At 43.2% G+C, this 17,684-nt stretch overlaps 1 protein-coding gene across 1 annotated transcript in view; it reads right to left on the bottom strand.

Annotated features, from left to right (window-relative positions):
* Positions 1 to 1,100: 1,100 nt before the first annotated feature.
* LOC135261760 (maestro heat-like repeat-containing protein family member 1) overlaps positions 1,101 to 17,684 on the bottom strand; it is a 46,493-nt gene continuing 29,909 nt past the window's right edge. The window contains exons 33-43 of the mRNA XM_064348363.1: positions 16,432 to 16,597; positions 15,765 to 15,967; positions 15,308 to 15,445; positions 12,209 to 12,323; positions 8,881 to 9,027; positions 6,877 to 7,065; positions 5,909 to 6,058; positions 5,349 to 5,483; positions 5,160 to 5,262; positions 4,655 to 4,720; positions 1,101 to 2,721 (exon numbers count right to left, since the gene is read on the bottom strand). Coding sequence (XP_064204433.1) covers positions 2,639 to 2,721; positions 4,655 to 4,720; positions 5,160 to 5,262; positions 5,349 to 5,483; positions 5,909 to 6,058; positions 6,877 to 7,065; positions 8,881 to 9,027; positions 12,209 to 12,323; positions 15,308 to 15,445; positions 15,765 to 15,967; positions 16,432 to 16,597 — 1,495 coding nt within the window. The 3' untranslated portion in view covers positions 1,101 to 2,638. The remainder of the gene's footprint in view (positions 2,722 to 4,654; positions 4,721 to 5,159; positions 5,263 to 5,348; positions 5,484 to 5,908; positions 6,059 to 6,876; positions 7,066 to 8,880; positions 9,028 to 12,208; positions 12,324 to 15,307; positions 15,446 to 15,764; positions 15,968 to 16,431; positions 16,598 to 17,684) is intronic.

The following is a 17,684-nucleotide window of genomic DNA, read 5'->3' as shown; positions in this document are numbered from 1 at the left end:
TACATTTAATTCCTTTTTATTATAGGGATATCCCAAATACAAGCACGCTTGAAAACACACTGCTATGGAATTCCTTGCAATGAAGAGGAGTTGGCTACTTAAATTGTTTTAGACTTAAGCCCAGAGACCTGGAATCCAATGCAGACTGTCAGGTCTGATCATGGCTAGCAGTTGGCTAGGGTGGACCATAAATTGGTTATAGCTTTGTATATGTGCATCTTAAAACCAGGGGAATAGCAGAAAACAGGAACTACGAGTAAGTTATAAAATATCTTTTATTTCAGACTTTGGGGAAATGGGAGTCCACGTGCTATTGGTTTCACATGGCTGTTTCTGTTAATTCAGCAATTTGTGAATATTTTCAGTGCTCCTCAATCTGTAAAGGCGCTCATCATGTATGCAGTCAGGGCCTAGTAGCCCAGAAATTGCAGGTTCAAATCTCTATTACGCTGGTACCTGATCAGTGCCAGGTCTCCTGTAGTACTGTGTTGTTTGTAGTATGGAAAGTGGTGATTGTGTGTGAGTCTGCAAGTGGATTGCAAATGAGCAGACCTACTGACAGACTACACCCAGAATCAGCTGCATATGACGCAGATGGAGGGTTTCACACAAGAAAGGGAAACATTTATAGCAAAAAGCAAGACATCTGAACCAGCAAGATTAGCATTATTTACAATTAAATCTTGAATATAGTCCTGAGCCATGTTTTTAAAATTCTAGCCTACACAATTTCTCCCAATTTGGAGTGCCCGATTTGTGTGTGCTCAAGCTCATCACCTCCAATAAAGGGGAATGCAGTTCTCTCCTCTGAAACAGGAGAGCTCCAGTCACACTGCTAGTTTTCACTCAGCGACCATCAGTTAGGCTCAGAGAAGTTCACTAGTGGAAGCTTCGGGTGCTGATGCACTAGAAAGGGTCACTGGCTTTTAAAGTTGAGGCATCCTGCCAGCCAACAGCCCATGCCCTTAGAAGTTTTTGAAGTTGCCAAAGAAATAATGATGGGGTTTTCACAAAATTGTTTCGATGAGAAACCAGTGAAATAAAAATCTTCATGAACAATTTGTCTGACAAACTAAAAACACAACAAACATAATCTCAAATTTATAAGAACCTGTTTATCATCAAAAACAGACAAGAAAATACAATACATGTAACAATACATTTAAGGTGTAAGATCACAAATGTGTGATTAGAATGTTCTTAACTGAACATTCTAATGCTGATGTAACGATCAATACTCGTAATCGAAAGCAAACACTGACTTTGAATTTTGAAAGAAAAAAAATATCCCAAAATGAAAGGGTTAAAAAGCCTATTTAACCCAAATCATTCTGAACATTGTTAAGATTAATTATTAGCTCAATGAACCAGTAAATATCCATCAAAGGTAATTATTTAACTTTCAGGAACCAAATAGTGGCAAACTAATTTAGATAATAATAACTGCAGGTCAGAGAGTTGAATCCTCACTTAACCCTCTGAATAACTGTCATAATAGGAAGAATGGAACTTCATGCAGACAATAAACCTCACCAGATGGTGAGACAATAAACCTCTTTATGGTGATTGTTGAGTCAAAGCTTGAAATAGAACACAGGTCGATAAAATGACATTCTTATTATTGCTTTGTCTTGTCCTGATTCTTTCAGGAGTCGACTGAACATGTACCATTAAGACTGTCTACAACAGTTTATCCTTCTCATTACATACAGTGCAGTCTCAAAGTATTTGGACAGTGACACACGTTTTGTTGTTCTGTCTCTGTACTCCAGTACAGTGGATTAGAAATGAAACAGTGAATATGAGATCAAAGAGCACTCTCAACATAAATTTGAGGGTTTTGATATACATATTGAGTGAACCTTGTAGGAACTACAGCCCTTTTAAATAGTTGCCCAATTTCAGGGTGGGTGAACTATGTATGCACTTTAACCTCATATTCAAATTTTAATTTCAAATCTAATGAGACACAGTACAGACCCAAAACTGCACTGTAACACTGATATTTTTTCTGCTCAAAGACCAACCTGTTTGGGCTGAAGATTTTAATCAAGGCATTTAATACAGTTTTTGTAACATATCCTACTAATACCTAGAAACTGGCAGTGTCCAATGTTCTCCCCACCACTAAAAAGAAAAAAAAAAAGAATGCACTGTCTCTGAATTCAAACCCTTTCCCAAACTTGCTTTAATTGTTTCTCCCCAACACCTCATTTTCACAGCCTCTGGAGTTGAGAAAAAAAAAATGCCTTTAGCCTTCCAGAATCAGCAGTCGCCGCTCGTGTCGCGGTGTTTATGACACAGGCTGGGGTGGTAAGGGCAGGACTGACATCGCGCTGGTACTCAAACGCAGCGTGCGAGACAATGCAAGGGGAAAGGTGATGCTATCTGAGCGCGCCGCCCAACCCCCGACAGGCCGACACGAAAACCGTCTCCTTTGTCACGTATTTACGCCCTGCTTCCAAAACCAACGCCATCGTTTCACACACAGCTCGGAGGGGCTGGGCAGAGGATGCGGGCTTCAGACCTAAAGAGAGCACTCCAGGGACGACCCGAGCACGAGACAGACTTTAAAGAAATGACGGAACATCTTCAGTGAGCTGGGCTTTTTTTGATGGGCCTGGGCTCCTGGCTCAGATCAGAAGTGATGGAAGTGCCCCATGGCCTCTGCCGCTTTCGCACGGACCAAAGGGTCTGGATCCTGGAGCAGATGGACTAAACCTGACAAGGAACATCAGCAGAGTCAAGGGTCATCAAGTACGTTTTCCTCCTCACAACCACCTTCCAGGAAATCCCCACCGACAAGGAGCATCAGGCTGTCCACAGACTAACCTGAACTGAGTTTCACCGTTTAATAGGGCAGCCATGGAGCGTAGGGGGTCAAAGAGCTGGACTTCTAACCAGAAGGCTGCAGGTTAAACCTTAAATGGGATAGAGATCTTGTGCCCTAGAACAGGAGGCTCAGTGCTTGCTTCAGTACATACCAGTTGGTACAAAAGGTACAATCATGAGTAATGTGTAACTTTCCCTGGTAAGTCTGCCTGCTATGCAAATATGTACATGAATGATCTTGCTTCATTTTTGGTAAAAGTTGCTGGCAGGTCACAGGCAGTAAACAAAGCAAGGAACAATGAAATGGCAGAAATCCACACAGCCTACGAAAGTAATGAGTTATTCTTATGAAGCTGTCGGTATGAAATATTTATTTGGTGATTACCATTAGAAAAATCAAATTGCCCACCAGCACAATTCATTTCAGCTGCGCAAAAAATGGTCTTTTACTTACAGATACGGCTCATCTTTTGCTCAGAAACAGTGCGTTGCCCAATAAATTCCAACAACCTGCTGATAAATGTCTGCCATTTCTCAAGGAATCCTCTAAGGCCGAAAAAAAAGACCTTTTGCAGTCCAAACTGTTCATTGGCACAATAAACACTTCAAGAGCTGTTGCAGCCAAATTTGGAAAACAATTTGCACTTCAGTCGTGGCACAGCTATAAAACACAGGCCTTTGCCAATGTCAAGCCTTCAAATACAGGAATAGAGTCAAACGCACTTAGTGATGCAAGATGGTGATGATTGGCCTGATTGCAATGAAACTCAATGGGGGTGTAAAAGACTACTCAAGATATACTACATATACTCAGGAAATATATATTTTTTTCGCCTTTGTTTTCACTCTGGGTTTTCTTAGCCAACATGTTGTTACTTGTGTCACAAAAAGACTTTGTCCATTTGGCAAGATCATTTAAGCAAAGCACATTCCAGATATTTTTCCCTACCTTGCTGGTAACCTTTGCCTTGCAACCTAAAAGGACTTTACATTCTGTACAAAACATAAAAACCTGCCATACTTCCCCCTGCCCCCTCCCCCCTCCCACACACACACACACACATTTTCATTGTTAAGTTAAACACGTGATTTATGTAAGCATATAAATAAATCATATGTATATCATTAATTGACAGCAGCTCATCTCACCCAGTCCACATGGACTGTAAAATACTCCACTTTAAGTGTGGAGAAAACTGCCCGGTGACAGAGCATTCCCAGCATTCTATCCGAACAGACTACGCAGCCCTTTTCCAGTGATAAAACGTCACCTGTCATTTGTCCATGTGATTAATGAACAAAGCTGAATATGACACCAATGAAAGCTGCAGGCCAAGGCCAGGCCAATGTGCATTGTAATGGTTATACATTGTGTGTGTGCGTCTGTTCACATGTGTGTGAAAGAATGTAGGTGTGGGAGATCATGTGATGTGCATGATTTCTTGGATAATGGTACGTGCCTGTGAACGATGGCTATATCTACAACAGGGATAGCTAGAACTGAAAAGAAAGAAAACCAGTAAGCAAAAGCAAGGCTTCTGTAGGTCTAGTCCTCTGGAGTGTACAATGTGTGAGATCCAGTATGCCAGTTCAATGCTTAATTTCAGAAATTTTCCAGATATTGCAGGCATGAACATCCTGACCACTGTACCAAATTGCAACTTTAACGATTATGCAATGATTAAAATGTAACCGTTTGCGTGCAGTTAACCCTCTGTAAGCCAGTCTGGTTTCAGAGATTCTTCCATAAATTCACATTGTGGTGGGAGACTGTAACAGGAGACAAACTATAAGTTCTACTTGGAAGAAAAGGAATACCCACCCTTTATTACACTGCCCATGTTCATGTCTGAGAGGTGCTCTTCTGGGAGATTGACCAATAGAAACCCTAGAAAGACAACATTTACATTTGGGCTTAAACATTGGCACTGATCTTGCAGCTGTACCATTTTTAATTTTGAACAACACTACAGGGTAACCTGCCGAATATCAGAGAGAACAGGACTCCTAGCCTCCATCCCATTAAAGCTGGCCCAGGAAAGGCAGCCATAAACGGCCACTCACACCGCAAAGGCCTGTGCGGAGACAAAGTTCACTCGCAATAAACAGCAACCGTAAAGCTAATCTGGGCTTTTTAAAGAGGCTATAAAGAAATCCCTTCCTCACATGTAACTCCACCATAAAGGCCTTCTCCTAACCCTGAGATAGCCGGGTCTAACGCTGGTAAGGTCACCATGACCGGGAGGAAACGGCAGGGCTCGCGTCTCCACCGGCTAAGAGAGATAAAGCGCTGTGAAAAGAGCACGTCGGCGGCGAACGTTCCTTACCGATAAACATGGCCGCGCTCGCTCGGACTTCGGGCCAGGGGCTCTCGAAAAACTGGACGATGGAAATGTGATAGAAGTTCAGCATGCTGGGGAAGTCTTGGATCTGTAAGGCAGGCAGGACAAGTGAGGCCTGCTGTCCCACCCAAGCGGTCTCCCCCCCCCCATAGGCAATGCACGACATCTACTCACAATGTATTTGGTGAGGTCGTTGATGAATTCACCATGGTGCAAACCTCGGTCGTCGTGTAGATGGTTCTGGAACATAGCGGTGACGATCTCCGAGCCCAGCACCGGTGCGCAGACCCGCATGGCAAACTTAGACGCCTGCAGACCCAACACAGCACGCCTCACGTTACACCTTCCTCCTGCGAGACATCTTATCCAGGGCCACTGATAATCTATCATTATCTAGTACATGCTGTAAGGATAACATTTGGATTTCAGCAGGAGCAGCTAAGCTATAGTATTCCCGAAGGTGCAATAACAATATATCCTCCTAGGATTTTAAGTAATAACACATGGGTGTAGAGTCCAGTACTCTGAAAAAAACAAGAGAGCAACAATTGTGAATTCCAGGCCTTCTATGGTGTAAAAAAAAATCTAACTATGCACAGAGGAACTGGACACCATGATTTTATTTTATTTTTTTGCACAAGGCCCAGGCTGGTTGTGGAGTGCAGTCATGTGCAGCCTCCAGGATGGGTGTGTGCAGATGCTGGGGGTGTGGCCTGGACCAGCCACGCCCTCACCTTGACCACCTGTGGACTGGGGTCGCTCAGGTGCAGCAGCAGGCTGACCAGCACATTGTGGATCTGGTCTCTGAAGACAGGCTCTCCGCACGCAAACTTGGACAGAGTTCCCAGGAGCAGCATGGAAGAACATCGGACCCTCTCGTTCTCCTACAGAGCCACAGGGGCATGAGAACCCTGCCCCCTGCTGGACATCACTGTCACTGCCACACACACATCACTATCACTGCCACACACACACACATCACTATCACAGCCACACACACACACACATCACTATCACTGCCACACACACACACATCACTACCACTGCCACACACACACACACACACCACTATCACTGCCACACACACACATGCACACCCACACATCACTGTAACTACCATACACGCACACACTAGACTTATATAAGACATTAATGTTCTGTAATGTAAGAACACATGCACAAATAAAGTAATGAAAAAATCATTCCCTGGACATGAGAGCAGAACCTCAGCCAGACCTGCATACTGGCAAATATTTAACATATGTATTTTTAATGATACTTGTTCTTGATTTTTTAAAATCACTAATTGTGACTCCAGTCACAGAAAGTGACTAATTCTCATGCTACAGTTCACAAGGCACTACTGAAGAGACCTACTACGTGTGTGGCAGTCAACACATATGTTAAGTCTCATTGTTGACAACTGGTAGCTTGTGATTAGGCGCCATTTATTTGGAACTGATGAAATGCAAACCTGATGAAAGCTGGCTGAGTTAACCCACCCTACCCATGGCAGGACAAGGCCAGTTCCAGCTGCTGTGGAATCCGTGGCCATAACTGGCTAATGACATCATCATACTAATGGTCAAATTTTACTGACCAAGCCACTGGAGGAGTGCCCACAGTAGTGAACACCAGACAGGAGCCCCACAGTAATGAACAGCATGTATTTCATTTGAGATATAAAGTAATGATCCCTCACATTCTCCAGGAAAGGCTTGATCTTCATGAAGATGTAGACCACCAGGATCTGCACGTTTTTTTGGTCCAGGCAGAGCAGGACCTTGGAGAGGCCAGACATGGCCTCCAGGGCAATGTGCCTGCTGGGGTCATCCTTGTCCTCCAACCCAGAGCTCATGGCAGCCAGAAGCTGCTTCGCGTACATGTTCACCTGTGAGCGGAAAAGGGGTGGAGCCAGTTACTGGAGGTCCTTCCTCTTAACGATATGAGCTCTCCCAGAGTGGAACAGCACAACTAACCAGCCAATAAAATGTAGGAAAAGAAATCTACAAGGGAGGTCAGAAAAACCTAATCTAATCTTGGAGGCATAGACCCATAAAAAGGCTGCATTACTTTTCAAAAACACTAAGGGCCTGATTTACTAAATCCTTTGCTAAAAAAAGCACATGCAAAACCAATAACATGAAAAATGATTGGTCATGGTATTTGTTTTGCACCAATCATTGGCTGTGTTGTTAGTTTTGCATGTGCTAAAAGGTTTTTCACATGATAAAGGTCTTGCACATACAGACATAGAGCCATACTAAGTTACCATGTTTCCATAAAGTGCTCCTAAAACATGCTGAATTTGGAAGAGCGTGGGCTGCGGGAGGCATACGACGTGACCTTAGTCGGGAAAATATGCCGTTGGGTAAATAGCACACAAGCTTCCATCTGCAGGAGCTGACAGTACATATTCTTATGCAAGTGTGAAAATGTAATAATGCGTATCCACTGGGATTTAATGATTTACACGTCTGATGTACGAAGATATTTACGTTGATTTCATTCACAATAAAAACAAGTATAAAGATGCACTTTGGACAAACTAAAATAAAGACGGGACAAGCCAGAGTGCATAATTATTTCCATGATACTGGGCAATTTATCAATATTATCCAGATTAGACAGTAACAATAACATGTAATTACACTAAGAAAACATTTGGACATTAATGGTAGGATTGATTAAAAGTTTCTTTCATGTTTCTCCCAGTTCATTAGTATTATGCACAAGACAGTGCTAGGGTAAGGGTAAATGCTGGTCAGTGTGTGGGCGTTCTGAGTGCTTCGTAATGGTTATATTAAGCACAATGTCTCTTAGGAAGCAGTGAGGAAAACAACAAGATGCACTGAAGAACAGAAGGGTTCCAACACTGAATTAAGACATGGAGCATGTTCATAACCATGCTGCATACTTCCTATTGCATACATAACTACATTATATGACATGGCCAACCACCTTAAAATCCACATTAATGTCAGAAGAGTAGAAAGCAGTTAAAAAATGAAGTCATCTGAATATCAATGAGTATACATTAATACATTAGCGTGTGTATGTTCCTAGCTGGATCAATTTGTATCTAAATCAAATTGATCAAATTAACATAATAATAATAATAATTATTATTATTATTAGCCTGTAACACAAGTAAATTCAACAAGTAAATGTTCCAGCCTATGAATGTATTTCACTTGTAGGCTGTTCTAGGGAGCAGCCAGCAACTGTCTTTTGATCTTTTAAAAGCAAGCACTTGTTACTATTCAACCGCTTGTTACTGCTGCTACAGTTGCACGTTATCTCAATAATTTCCCACTGCTGCACATGAGATTTATTCATTTAATAAATTACAGTAAACTTTTTTCAGGTTTCTGTGATTTTCGACAACTTTGCTGTGACTGCTCCGTGACTTCAGCCATTTTCTGTGAAAAACACCCAGCCTCAGACATAAGGAATAAAGTACAATGGAAAACACTTTAGGTTCATAAACAAACAATAACATGCATATATTAAACAGGTGCCCACAATGTGCTGTATAGAAGCTTCGACTCCTGATTTCTCCTGTGGTATAAAGCATACATTTCTGACCTACATATTCTTAACACGAACGCGAAACTGCAGCAGGCTTTTACATGCATTTCTTTCTTAATGGCTTCCGCTGGGGTTAGCAGGCACTGGAAGGTGCCGGAAGCGAGGTAGGGCGCACCTTTTCGGGGGACCCCGTGGCGATGTTCCCCAGCCCCCGCATGGCTAGCACGCGCACGGCGCAGCAGGGGTCCGCCAGCCGCTCCGTCATGTGGCCCATGAGGGCCTCCATCAGCTGCAGCTCCGTCACCCCACGGTGGTTCAGCAGCTAGAGCCGCAACACCATCGGGACACAGGCACAGATACATATTACAAATACTACCTGAAAAGCTGTTACAATTCATATGAATCCAATCCAGTTTAAAGAAGGGTCTCCGTATACCTTGCTGGTTTTGGAGAATGTTATGATCCAGCATCACAGGCAGAGTCTGTGGAGGGTAAATACGTCCCCACTGATGCTTTGACCAAATGCACTTTTTGAGAGAGAAAGTCATCGCATGCCAGCCCCTATTGCAGCCACCAAGCAACCCAAACGTCCACCTCCCTCACTTCTGAAAGGAAGTCCAGGACGCAGTCATTTTAACTCTCATTACATGCAGGTCGACTATCAACCATACATCCTTTAGGCTGTTAGTGTCAAATCAGCTGACAGTCTCTGGCACCAGTGGTTTGGCTTTCCATTAACAAGGGCTCCAAAAAACCATCCCCACCACCAACTACGAACAAAAAAGCTCAATAGGGGAGAGCATAGCTCATTTATTTTCTAAGACGTTTAATTTTTACCATACTGTTGAACTGTATGTTGGAAATAAATTAGTGAAATGATTGAATTGATTACTGTTATTAATATTGTTGTTTACTTGACTACACACGCATTTGTGTGGACATTAAACCCTTGTGTTGTCACCCAAGATGACATATTCTACTTAGTGACCTAGGAATAACAATGATGATGCCACTCATATGAATCACAGTGCACTTATATTACCAAAGGTCGTAGTCATGTGATAATTTTATAATGGGGGAGTCCCGTGCCATGCTAGCTGCTACCATTGCCACCCTCCCACCAGGGGCAGACACACCAAAACACCCTGACCCTTCAGCCTCCGCCCTTGCAGATGTGACCTAGTTTATTTTATAACAAGACTGCCCAATAGGGAAGAAGGACTATGAGAGTGTTACATCAGTTAAAGGGCCGGTTTCAAATGGAATAGTAAACCATGACAGGGCGCAAACAGACACGATGGTAAGCAGTTTATCTGAAGATCATTATCTGGTATCAGAGAGAGTGGACGAATAATGGATCGTAGGGGATGGAAAGGTGACAGAGTACAAGTATCGTGGAACACGCGATGGCAATAACCTGATTGCTAATTTCAGGAAGATTCATTCACAAGAATTATCAAATTAAACACATGAACAAACTGATATAGAATGCATTTTCTTCTGTACAGTGCAGTACACATTCATATTCAAAAAATGTAAAATGCATACTTGGTATATTCAGTTTATATTCTTCTAAAGTGAAAGGTAGAAATCAATCAATCAATAAAACTGGACTTACAGGTTTAATAAATGTCACAGAACACCTATACCAGCTCCATAGGGACTTAATAGGTAGGGGTGGGTATCGAGAGTTGGTTCTGAATTAGAATCGGCACCAGACTTCCAATAACCGCAAATTTGTTAAAAAACATGCGTTTCAAATCTGCTTAACGAAACCTGAAAGCGCATTTTCAGTGGTGTTTCGAAGTGAAATGCAAAGAGTTTTAGTTGAACTGCCAGGACTTGCACTTACAATGCATCATGTGGTACGTATGCATCAACACACCTGTAGAGAGTTTGCAGTATGGGGCACTCCAGCAAAAAATCAAAAGTTTGGTTTAATTTGTTTGGTTAAAATTGAAAATGTAATCACTACATGAAAATAATTTCATGCAAGGGAGAAAGTATGTCTAACATGGCAAAGCACTTACTGCAGCATGGTATCAGGCTTAAAGAATGCACAGTTTACTTTTCAATGTCCCCAGTTGCAGTCATAACATCCCAGAATCAGCTAATGCTAGTTTTAGGATATCAAACTCAGGTAAAAAAAATAAATAAAAACAAATTAAAAACAATGGCTGTGTTCCAAACAGTATATGTGTTCAGTCGGGAGCTAGAACACAAGTATACATTTTAGAACACAGCAAATGACATTTCTCCAGAAGAATTGTTGATTTCATTTAGTTGAAATGCACGGATATTGCTGACTCAATGACAGCTGGTTGCCTAATATATTTTTATTAAGCAATATTTTCTGTTTGCATTTTCAGTATGTTTTGTTTGTAAATGTTTGTGTTGAGCATTCCTCAAAGATAGAGGACTAAATTATTTTTTCATGATCTTTACTCTTATTTGTTTTTAACCAAAATGAACCAAAAAATACCTTGTCACTGTCAACAATCTCCCTATAATACTTCAGCCTAAATCTGCTGAAAATAAAAGCTGGTTTTTACTTTTCAACACATTTTGGTCAAGACAAACTCACAATATGTCAAGAATCAGAATCAGAATTTAATAAGAGCCAGATTCGAAAAGCAGAATCGGAATCGATAAAATCCCAGCAAAAACCAAGCCTGCTTCTAGGTTCTCAGTGGCATTTCTATGAAAGACGTAGTGTTCCCTGACCATTACTGTAGAGAATGTACATTCTTTGGCCACATTATTAGGTAAGTCTGGTGCGATAAACAAAAAACATCCAGTGAGCAGCGGTTTTGTGGGCGAAAACACCTTGTTAATAAGAGAGGTCAGAGGAGGAATAGGCAGACGTGCTCAAGATCACAAACAGGCCACAAACACTCAAATAACATGACCATTACAGTGACTTCAGTTTACTCCAATGGCCTGCACAGTCCCCAGATATCAATCCAATCAAGCATCACATGAATGTGTGGCTGAAAAACAGATAACACTCATAGGTATCCTATTGTGGTTTTGCAGTGTTCATGACTACCGTGTGACTTGGGTTAAGGGTATTCAAAAAACAGCAAATGCACTCATTCATTATTTCATCAGAATGTAGCAGTCACCATCATTTATTTCTTAAATACACCATGCCTAACTACCACAAGCATTCTGCATTTAAAATAAAAATGTTTCCATGCTGTTTATTGATTAGACATTAATTTTTTTTTGTTCACCTTGTGACATGGCTACCCCTAGAGGTCACAAATGCTTGCACCTGATTAGCTGACTAATGCATTTAGTTATTTTTTGTCATTTTATCCTTCAAATAAATTACTTTTTTAACAGGAACTGACTGATGTTACGTGCAGAGCTATTCTTGACCTTCCGGCACTCACAAAATTGATGATACGGATTGAGGAACCACTAAAGGATGTATGAAGCTCTCCAATAGGACTTCAGTGGTGCGCACTTGTGGAAGCCAGAGTCCCTTGGTCCCTCACCTCAGAGAAGAAAGCCGTCACTGTGATGCGCTGGCATTCGTAGATGTTGCTGAGGTTAGGATGCAGATTGTCCACAATGGCTGGGAGGTGCTGTCCCGCATGCTTTGCCATGTGCCTGTAGATAAGGGCAAGGCACGTGAACAACCAGTGTTCTTACAGCATTTCTTCTGCAAAAAAATTAAAATCAAAGAACTTCAAAGTGATCTACAAGAACCTTGCCTGGTGTAAAATTCTGTGAACTCTGCAATACATATACAGAGATAATCATGTAACCCGCTATGTTTGTAGCTTTCACTGGAATCCCAGGCTCTGTAAAACCCCTCTTGGCAGCAGTCATTTCAGCCAATAAAATATGCTTTTGTCATCACCAAAGCACCAGAACTCCAGGACACATAGGAAGCTGAATGCATACAAAATGTGACTTGATCAACATATTTCCAGAAAAGGTTCAACAAGTCAGTCCTGCAAAATGAGTGGGAATTCCCAACACAGACTGTACTGTATGTAGGTATACGGTGTACCAATGGCTCCTGAAAAACATCTCATACAAAGATAAGCACCAGGTATATAGCGTACAGTGCAATGAGTCAAGTAATGCCCTATGGACTGAAACCTTCCCTCCATGGGTGATAGGGCGGCCTATCATGTATTCTCCTCTGCAAATCCTGCCAACAAGCAGCAGAGATACGGCCAGGATTCAGCGCAAACTGTGGAACAAATGTACCCCAGCTGGATATATTAGCAGGGAGTTCAAAATACACAAGACACAATTTGATATGCAGTTAAATGGAAAAGAATTGGGACAGCAGCACAATTTTTGTTGTTTTGGCCCTGTACTCCAGCACATTGGTTTTGAATTAAAACAATGAATATGATGTTAAAGTGCAGACTGTCCACTTTAATTTCAGGATTTTTACATCCATTGTATTAGAGTCCCTCCATTTTACAGGAGCAAAAGCAATTAGAAAAATGTATATAATCTGAAATAAAGATGTAATATAAAGTTGGTACTTGGTAACAAATCCTTTTCATTCAATGACTGCCTCAATTCAGCAACCCACAGACATCACCAGATCCTGGGTATCTTCCCTGGTGATGCTATGTGGCCATCTTCAGCTCCTGTTTGTCTGCCTTCAGTCTTGTCTTCAGCATATTCACTTTGATTCAGGATGGGTTATTAACTTGGCCAGTGAAGAACATTGCACGTTTTAGACCTGAAAAACTCCTTGGTTGTTTCAGGAGTATGTTTGGGGTCATTGTCCCGCTGCAAGGTTCAGTGAGTTTTGAGGCAATAGACTGGATCTGAGCAGATATGTTTCTGTACATTTCAGAATTCATCCTGCTGCTGCGTCAAAAGTTGCATCATCAATGAAGGTGAGTGAGCCAGTTCCAGTGGCAGCCATACATGGCCAAGCTATAACACTACTACCATGTTTTACAGATGGGGGGGGGGGGGGCTTTGGATCATGAGCAGTAGCTTTCTCTACACATTCCTATTTCCATCGCTTTGGTGCAGGTTAATGCTTGTCTCATCTGTCCATATGTTCTTACCAGAACTTTTTACAGTTTTCATGTCCTTTTTAGTAAACTCTAACCTGGCCAGTAACTAAAGCAAACAGAACGATTCTGCATAAATATGATAGCAGAGAGTTCCTGGCAATGGGTGACTCATTCTGGTATTTTCGTGCCCTATTTCCTGGTGCCCTCTGGCATTTCCCCCGTAGTCAGCAGAGTCGTGATGGTCCATGCTTGCTTTTCTGCGGTGACAAAAACCTCACCTGTGACCCTGGGTCCTGGTTTTTAAGAGAAGGGCTTAGTGTATTCATTTTAGACCACAGGGGAAAGTGTTCTTGTTGAGACTGAGAGAGACAGATTTGGACTTGCATTGAGTGGGTTTCATGCGTTTACAGTGAGGCTGTGAGATACAGGTTTCATGTGTCTGTGGTGAAACTCAAACGTATAATGTGTTTATGGTCAGACTATAGGATTAAGGTTTAATGTCTTCATGGTCAGGCTCTAGGTCACAGGTTTAAAGTATAACTTGGTCTTTTAACTTTTTTTTCACTTGGACCCACTTTCCCAGTCTATTTCTACCAATGATAATGATTTTGTCACGCCTTTCACTGTGGACCTCTTTGGTCACTCTGAGAACTGCTCCACTCTGCTATGCAATGAAGTCTAATGGGGCTGTGCAAACAGGCCTTGAATGGCCCATAAAATAACCTCCCTCAAAACAATAACTGCATACCCTGAAGAGGACATTCATTCATGTAATTTTCCATCAGTCCATTACATGCCATTTGGTGTTTCAGGTGACAGGCTACTTTTTTTAGCGGATGCATACATTGTTCTCAGACAGAGAGGTACACAACACACCACCAAGGACGCCCCCTTATGCGCATGAATACAGCCTGCTGCAGTGCAAGTTTGGAGCAACAACTTCATACATTTATCTATTTAACACATTTGTATATGCTAATCGAGCTTTTATTAGGTGGAAAGCCTCTCATGTGTGGCCTCATTAGGAGCGGCTCTCAGGGTGATCAAAGCTCGACAAAGATGTCCCAAAATTAATACCGATTAGCATGGTGGACTTAGTTTGGGAAAATGTGTCAAAGTAAAAAAAAACAAATAAAATAAAAAACAAAGTTGTCCTCCAATGTCTTCATGATAGTAAGTCTATGAGCGAAGTACATTTAGCACTTTTGGCGGTCATGATTGGCTAATCCTTTTGAAACACTCTCAAATCATATTTACAAATAATTAGTAATGTTAGCCTAAACTGAAAATATTTGCTTTTATGGAAGCACAATACAGTTCTGAATACTTTATTAAGCATTCCTGACTTCACTGTATTCTGAAGCCTGAAACCAAACATTCTGTATGCGAGTTTAATGATGGGAACGGTAAGTCAGCTCAATGGATCTCAACATTTTGCAGGACATCCACAGCATCCAGCCTGGACTTGAACACTCTTTGCTTCCGTTAAGCTGTTCTATCTGCCACAGTGCCCCATGCTTGTAGCCCGACAGCATGGCCTGGTGTTTAGTCCGGCAGCTGGAGGTGCAGACTGGGTAAGATTGTGGGCGAGAGGCATACCTGGCCAGCAGGGTGACCCCCTCTGTGTGCTGCTGCAGGTCTCTGATCTTCTCCCAGGCTCCGACCAGCTTCAGGGCCCTGAGCATTTTCTCCAGCTGAGCACGGACCAAAAGAACACGCAAGGCCTCCACCGCCACCCTGCAGCCGTAGCAACAGAGCACTGTGACACGTGACCTTCTCTTACAGCGCTAAATATGTGTCCTAATGCTACTTCCGTGCATGCACGTGTGTTAGCGTGTGTGTGTTTGTGCACACGCTTGTGCTCACATGCGCATACACGTGTGTGCGTGCGCATGCTCGAGTGGTTGTCAGCATGTATGCATTTGTGTATGTAATGTCCACATGCCAGTGCATATTTATGTATTCTTGTGTGCGTGTGTGTGTGTGTATATGTGCACACACGTGTCACACTCCAGTGCGCGCTGGCAGTAAGACGCGGCCGGGCGGCCTTTCTCACCCGCACACGTCGATGGTGGCCGGCGGTTGGGCGGGCGCGCTCCTCTCCGGGGCCGCGCTGGCGCTCTGCGCGTCCCTCGGGGGCAGGACCCCGACGCTGGAGCCCAAACGCACTACCAGCGCCCCAAAGAGCCGGGGGAAGAGGCCCGCCACGGCCTCCTGGCTCCGCCCGTTCAGCATCATCTCATGCAGGGCACAGGTCATCTAGCACCAGACCCGGGGGGGCATTAGGGCATTGGGCTCTCAGCTAGGAACTGAATGTAAAGCCTCAGGCTGTCTCTCCGGTTTCATTTCAGCGCTATCAAACTTGCCCATATAACCAATTATCACTCTCTAAAACTGGCCATCTAATTAAAAATCCCATGGGCTACTGACATAATAACTCCACCTCAGCTGATGTGAGGTGAGTAATTTAATGGAAAATGCCTGCCATGTGCCACCTGGCTGAGACCCCTTCACTTCAAGGCACTTGAAAAGCACCATGTAACTACAATTCATGAATTATGTCACGCTCTCATTCACTCATGACCGAATATGGAGCCCCAGGTAAAAACACACGACGGATGCTAATGTCAGGTATCGCTCACTGTTTCAGAGATCGCCTGCATGTGCTCTTTGCAAAACGCACCAAAACTAACACAGCCCTGCAAGGCTCCACTGGTACTCACTGCTAGTGGCGGGCCGGTGGCCACTCTGACTGTGCTGGGCCGGACTACAGAGTCCTTCTTGTCCACGAAGGGCACCATGACGTTCAGCTTTTCCAGGATCATTTCCATGATCTGGAAGGTCAGAGTGCCCTCAGCTCCAAGAGAAAACCAGATCTCACAGCACCAGCTGCAAAACATAACAAGCGACACCGGCTAGAACATCGGCTAGAAATAGCTTTACAAAATAAGTAATTGTACCTTACTGAACCCGTGTTCAGCAGTTGTCTACGATCATGAAAATGCACCTTTGTACGTCGCTTTGGATAAAAGCGTCTGCTAAATGAATGTAATGTAATGTAATGTAATGACACCAATAAGCACAGCACTCGCAACAACACATTCAGCTCTTGGTAGGTTTCCATGAATGGCAAGAACCTTTGTGGCATCAACAACAGTAATGATGGGCTGCTGGATGGCTGTGGTGCACAGACGAGCCTCACGGCCTCAGCGTGCGGACCGCGCCAGTGCCGTCTGTGACCAGCGGCTGCATACAGCAATGCCCAGCCAATGGGAGGGCTCAGTCGAACAGGGTTCCACATGCAGCTCTATTTAGCGGCCCCTGCTGGTCGATCGGGCGCCTGTAGATTGCAGACAAAGCTGTATGTGAAAGGTACTCCTCTGACTCCACTCTGTGTGGGATTGGCTGTAAGTCTGCGGTGTGAAAAGAAGCAGCTGGCGACACCATGTGTTTCAGAGGAGAAACGCTGAGTGACTGCCTATATGCTCCGGAAGTGGCAGTCGGGTGTGCGCATGTGTGCAATTTGGATACACTCAGCCCTGCATTGGGCAGCAATTTATATATAAAACAGAAAACTAATGATTTGACTAATGAAACTAATGAGGGACTGCTTGTGTATCACACAATACAGCTCTACCTGAATGGTAGAATGTTGGCTGGCACCAGTTTACTGTGATTCCACCAAAAAAAACAGCATTTCCGTACTGCATCCGCCAATGGGTAACATTTTTTTTTCCACAAGGCAAAAACAGAAGGACCGTACGGAATGTCTGTCTGCCACGTTCAGAATGTGATATTGTAGACTGAGCAGCCATTTCCAGTCAGACAGACCGAAACTTTGAAAACAAAGAGCAGCTGTGTACCCACTTGGGTTGAGCAACCTCCAGAAATGCTCTGCGGTCACAAAGCACAAAGGTTTGCTCTCATACTTCATGACAAAAGTGCATAAACAAGAAGTGTGCGTATCGTAATGCAC

Source organism: Anguilla rostrata, chromosome 8 (assembly GCF_018555375.3).
Source record: "Anguilla rostrata isolate EN2019 chromosome 8, ASM1855537v3, whole genome shotgun sequence".
In the NCBI taxonomy this organism is placed as follows: domain Eukaryota; kingdom Metazoa; phylum Chordata; class Actinopteri; order Anguilliformes; family Anguillidae; genus Anguilla; species Anguilla rostrata.
The sequence above is the reverse complement of the archived record's forward strand: the minus strand, read 5'-3'. Positions and strand labels throughout refer to the sequence as shown.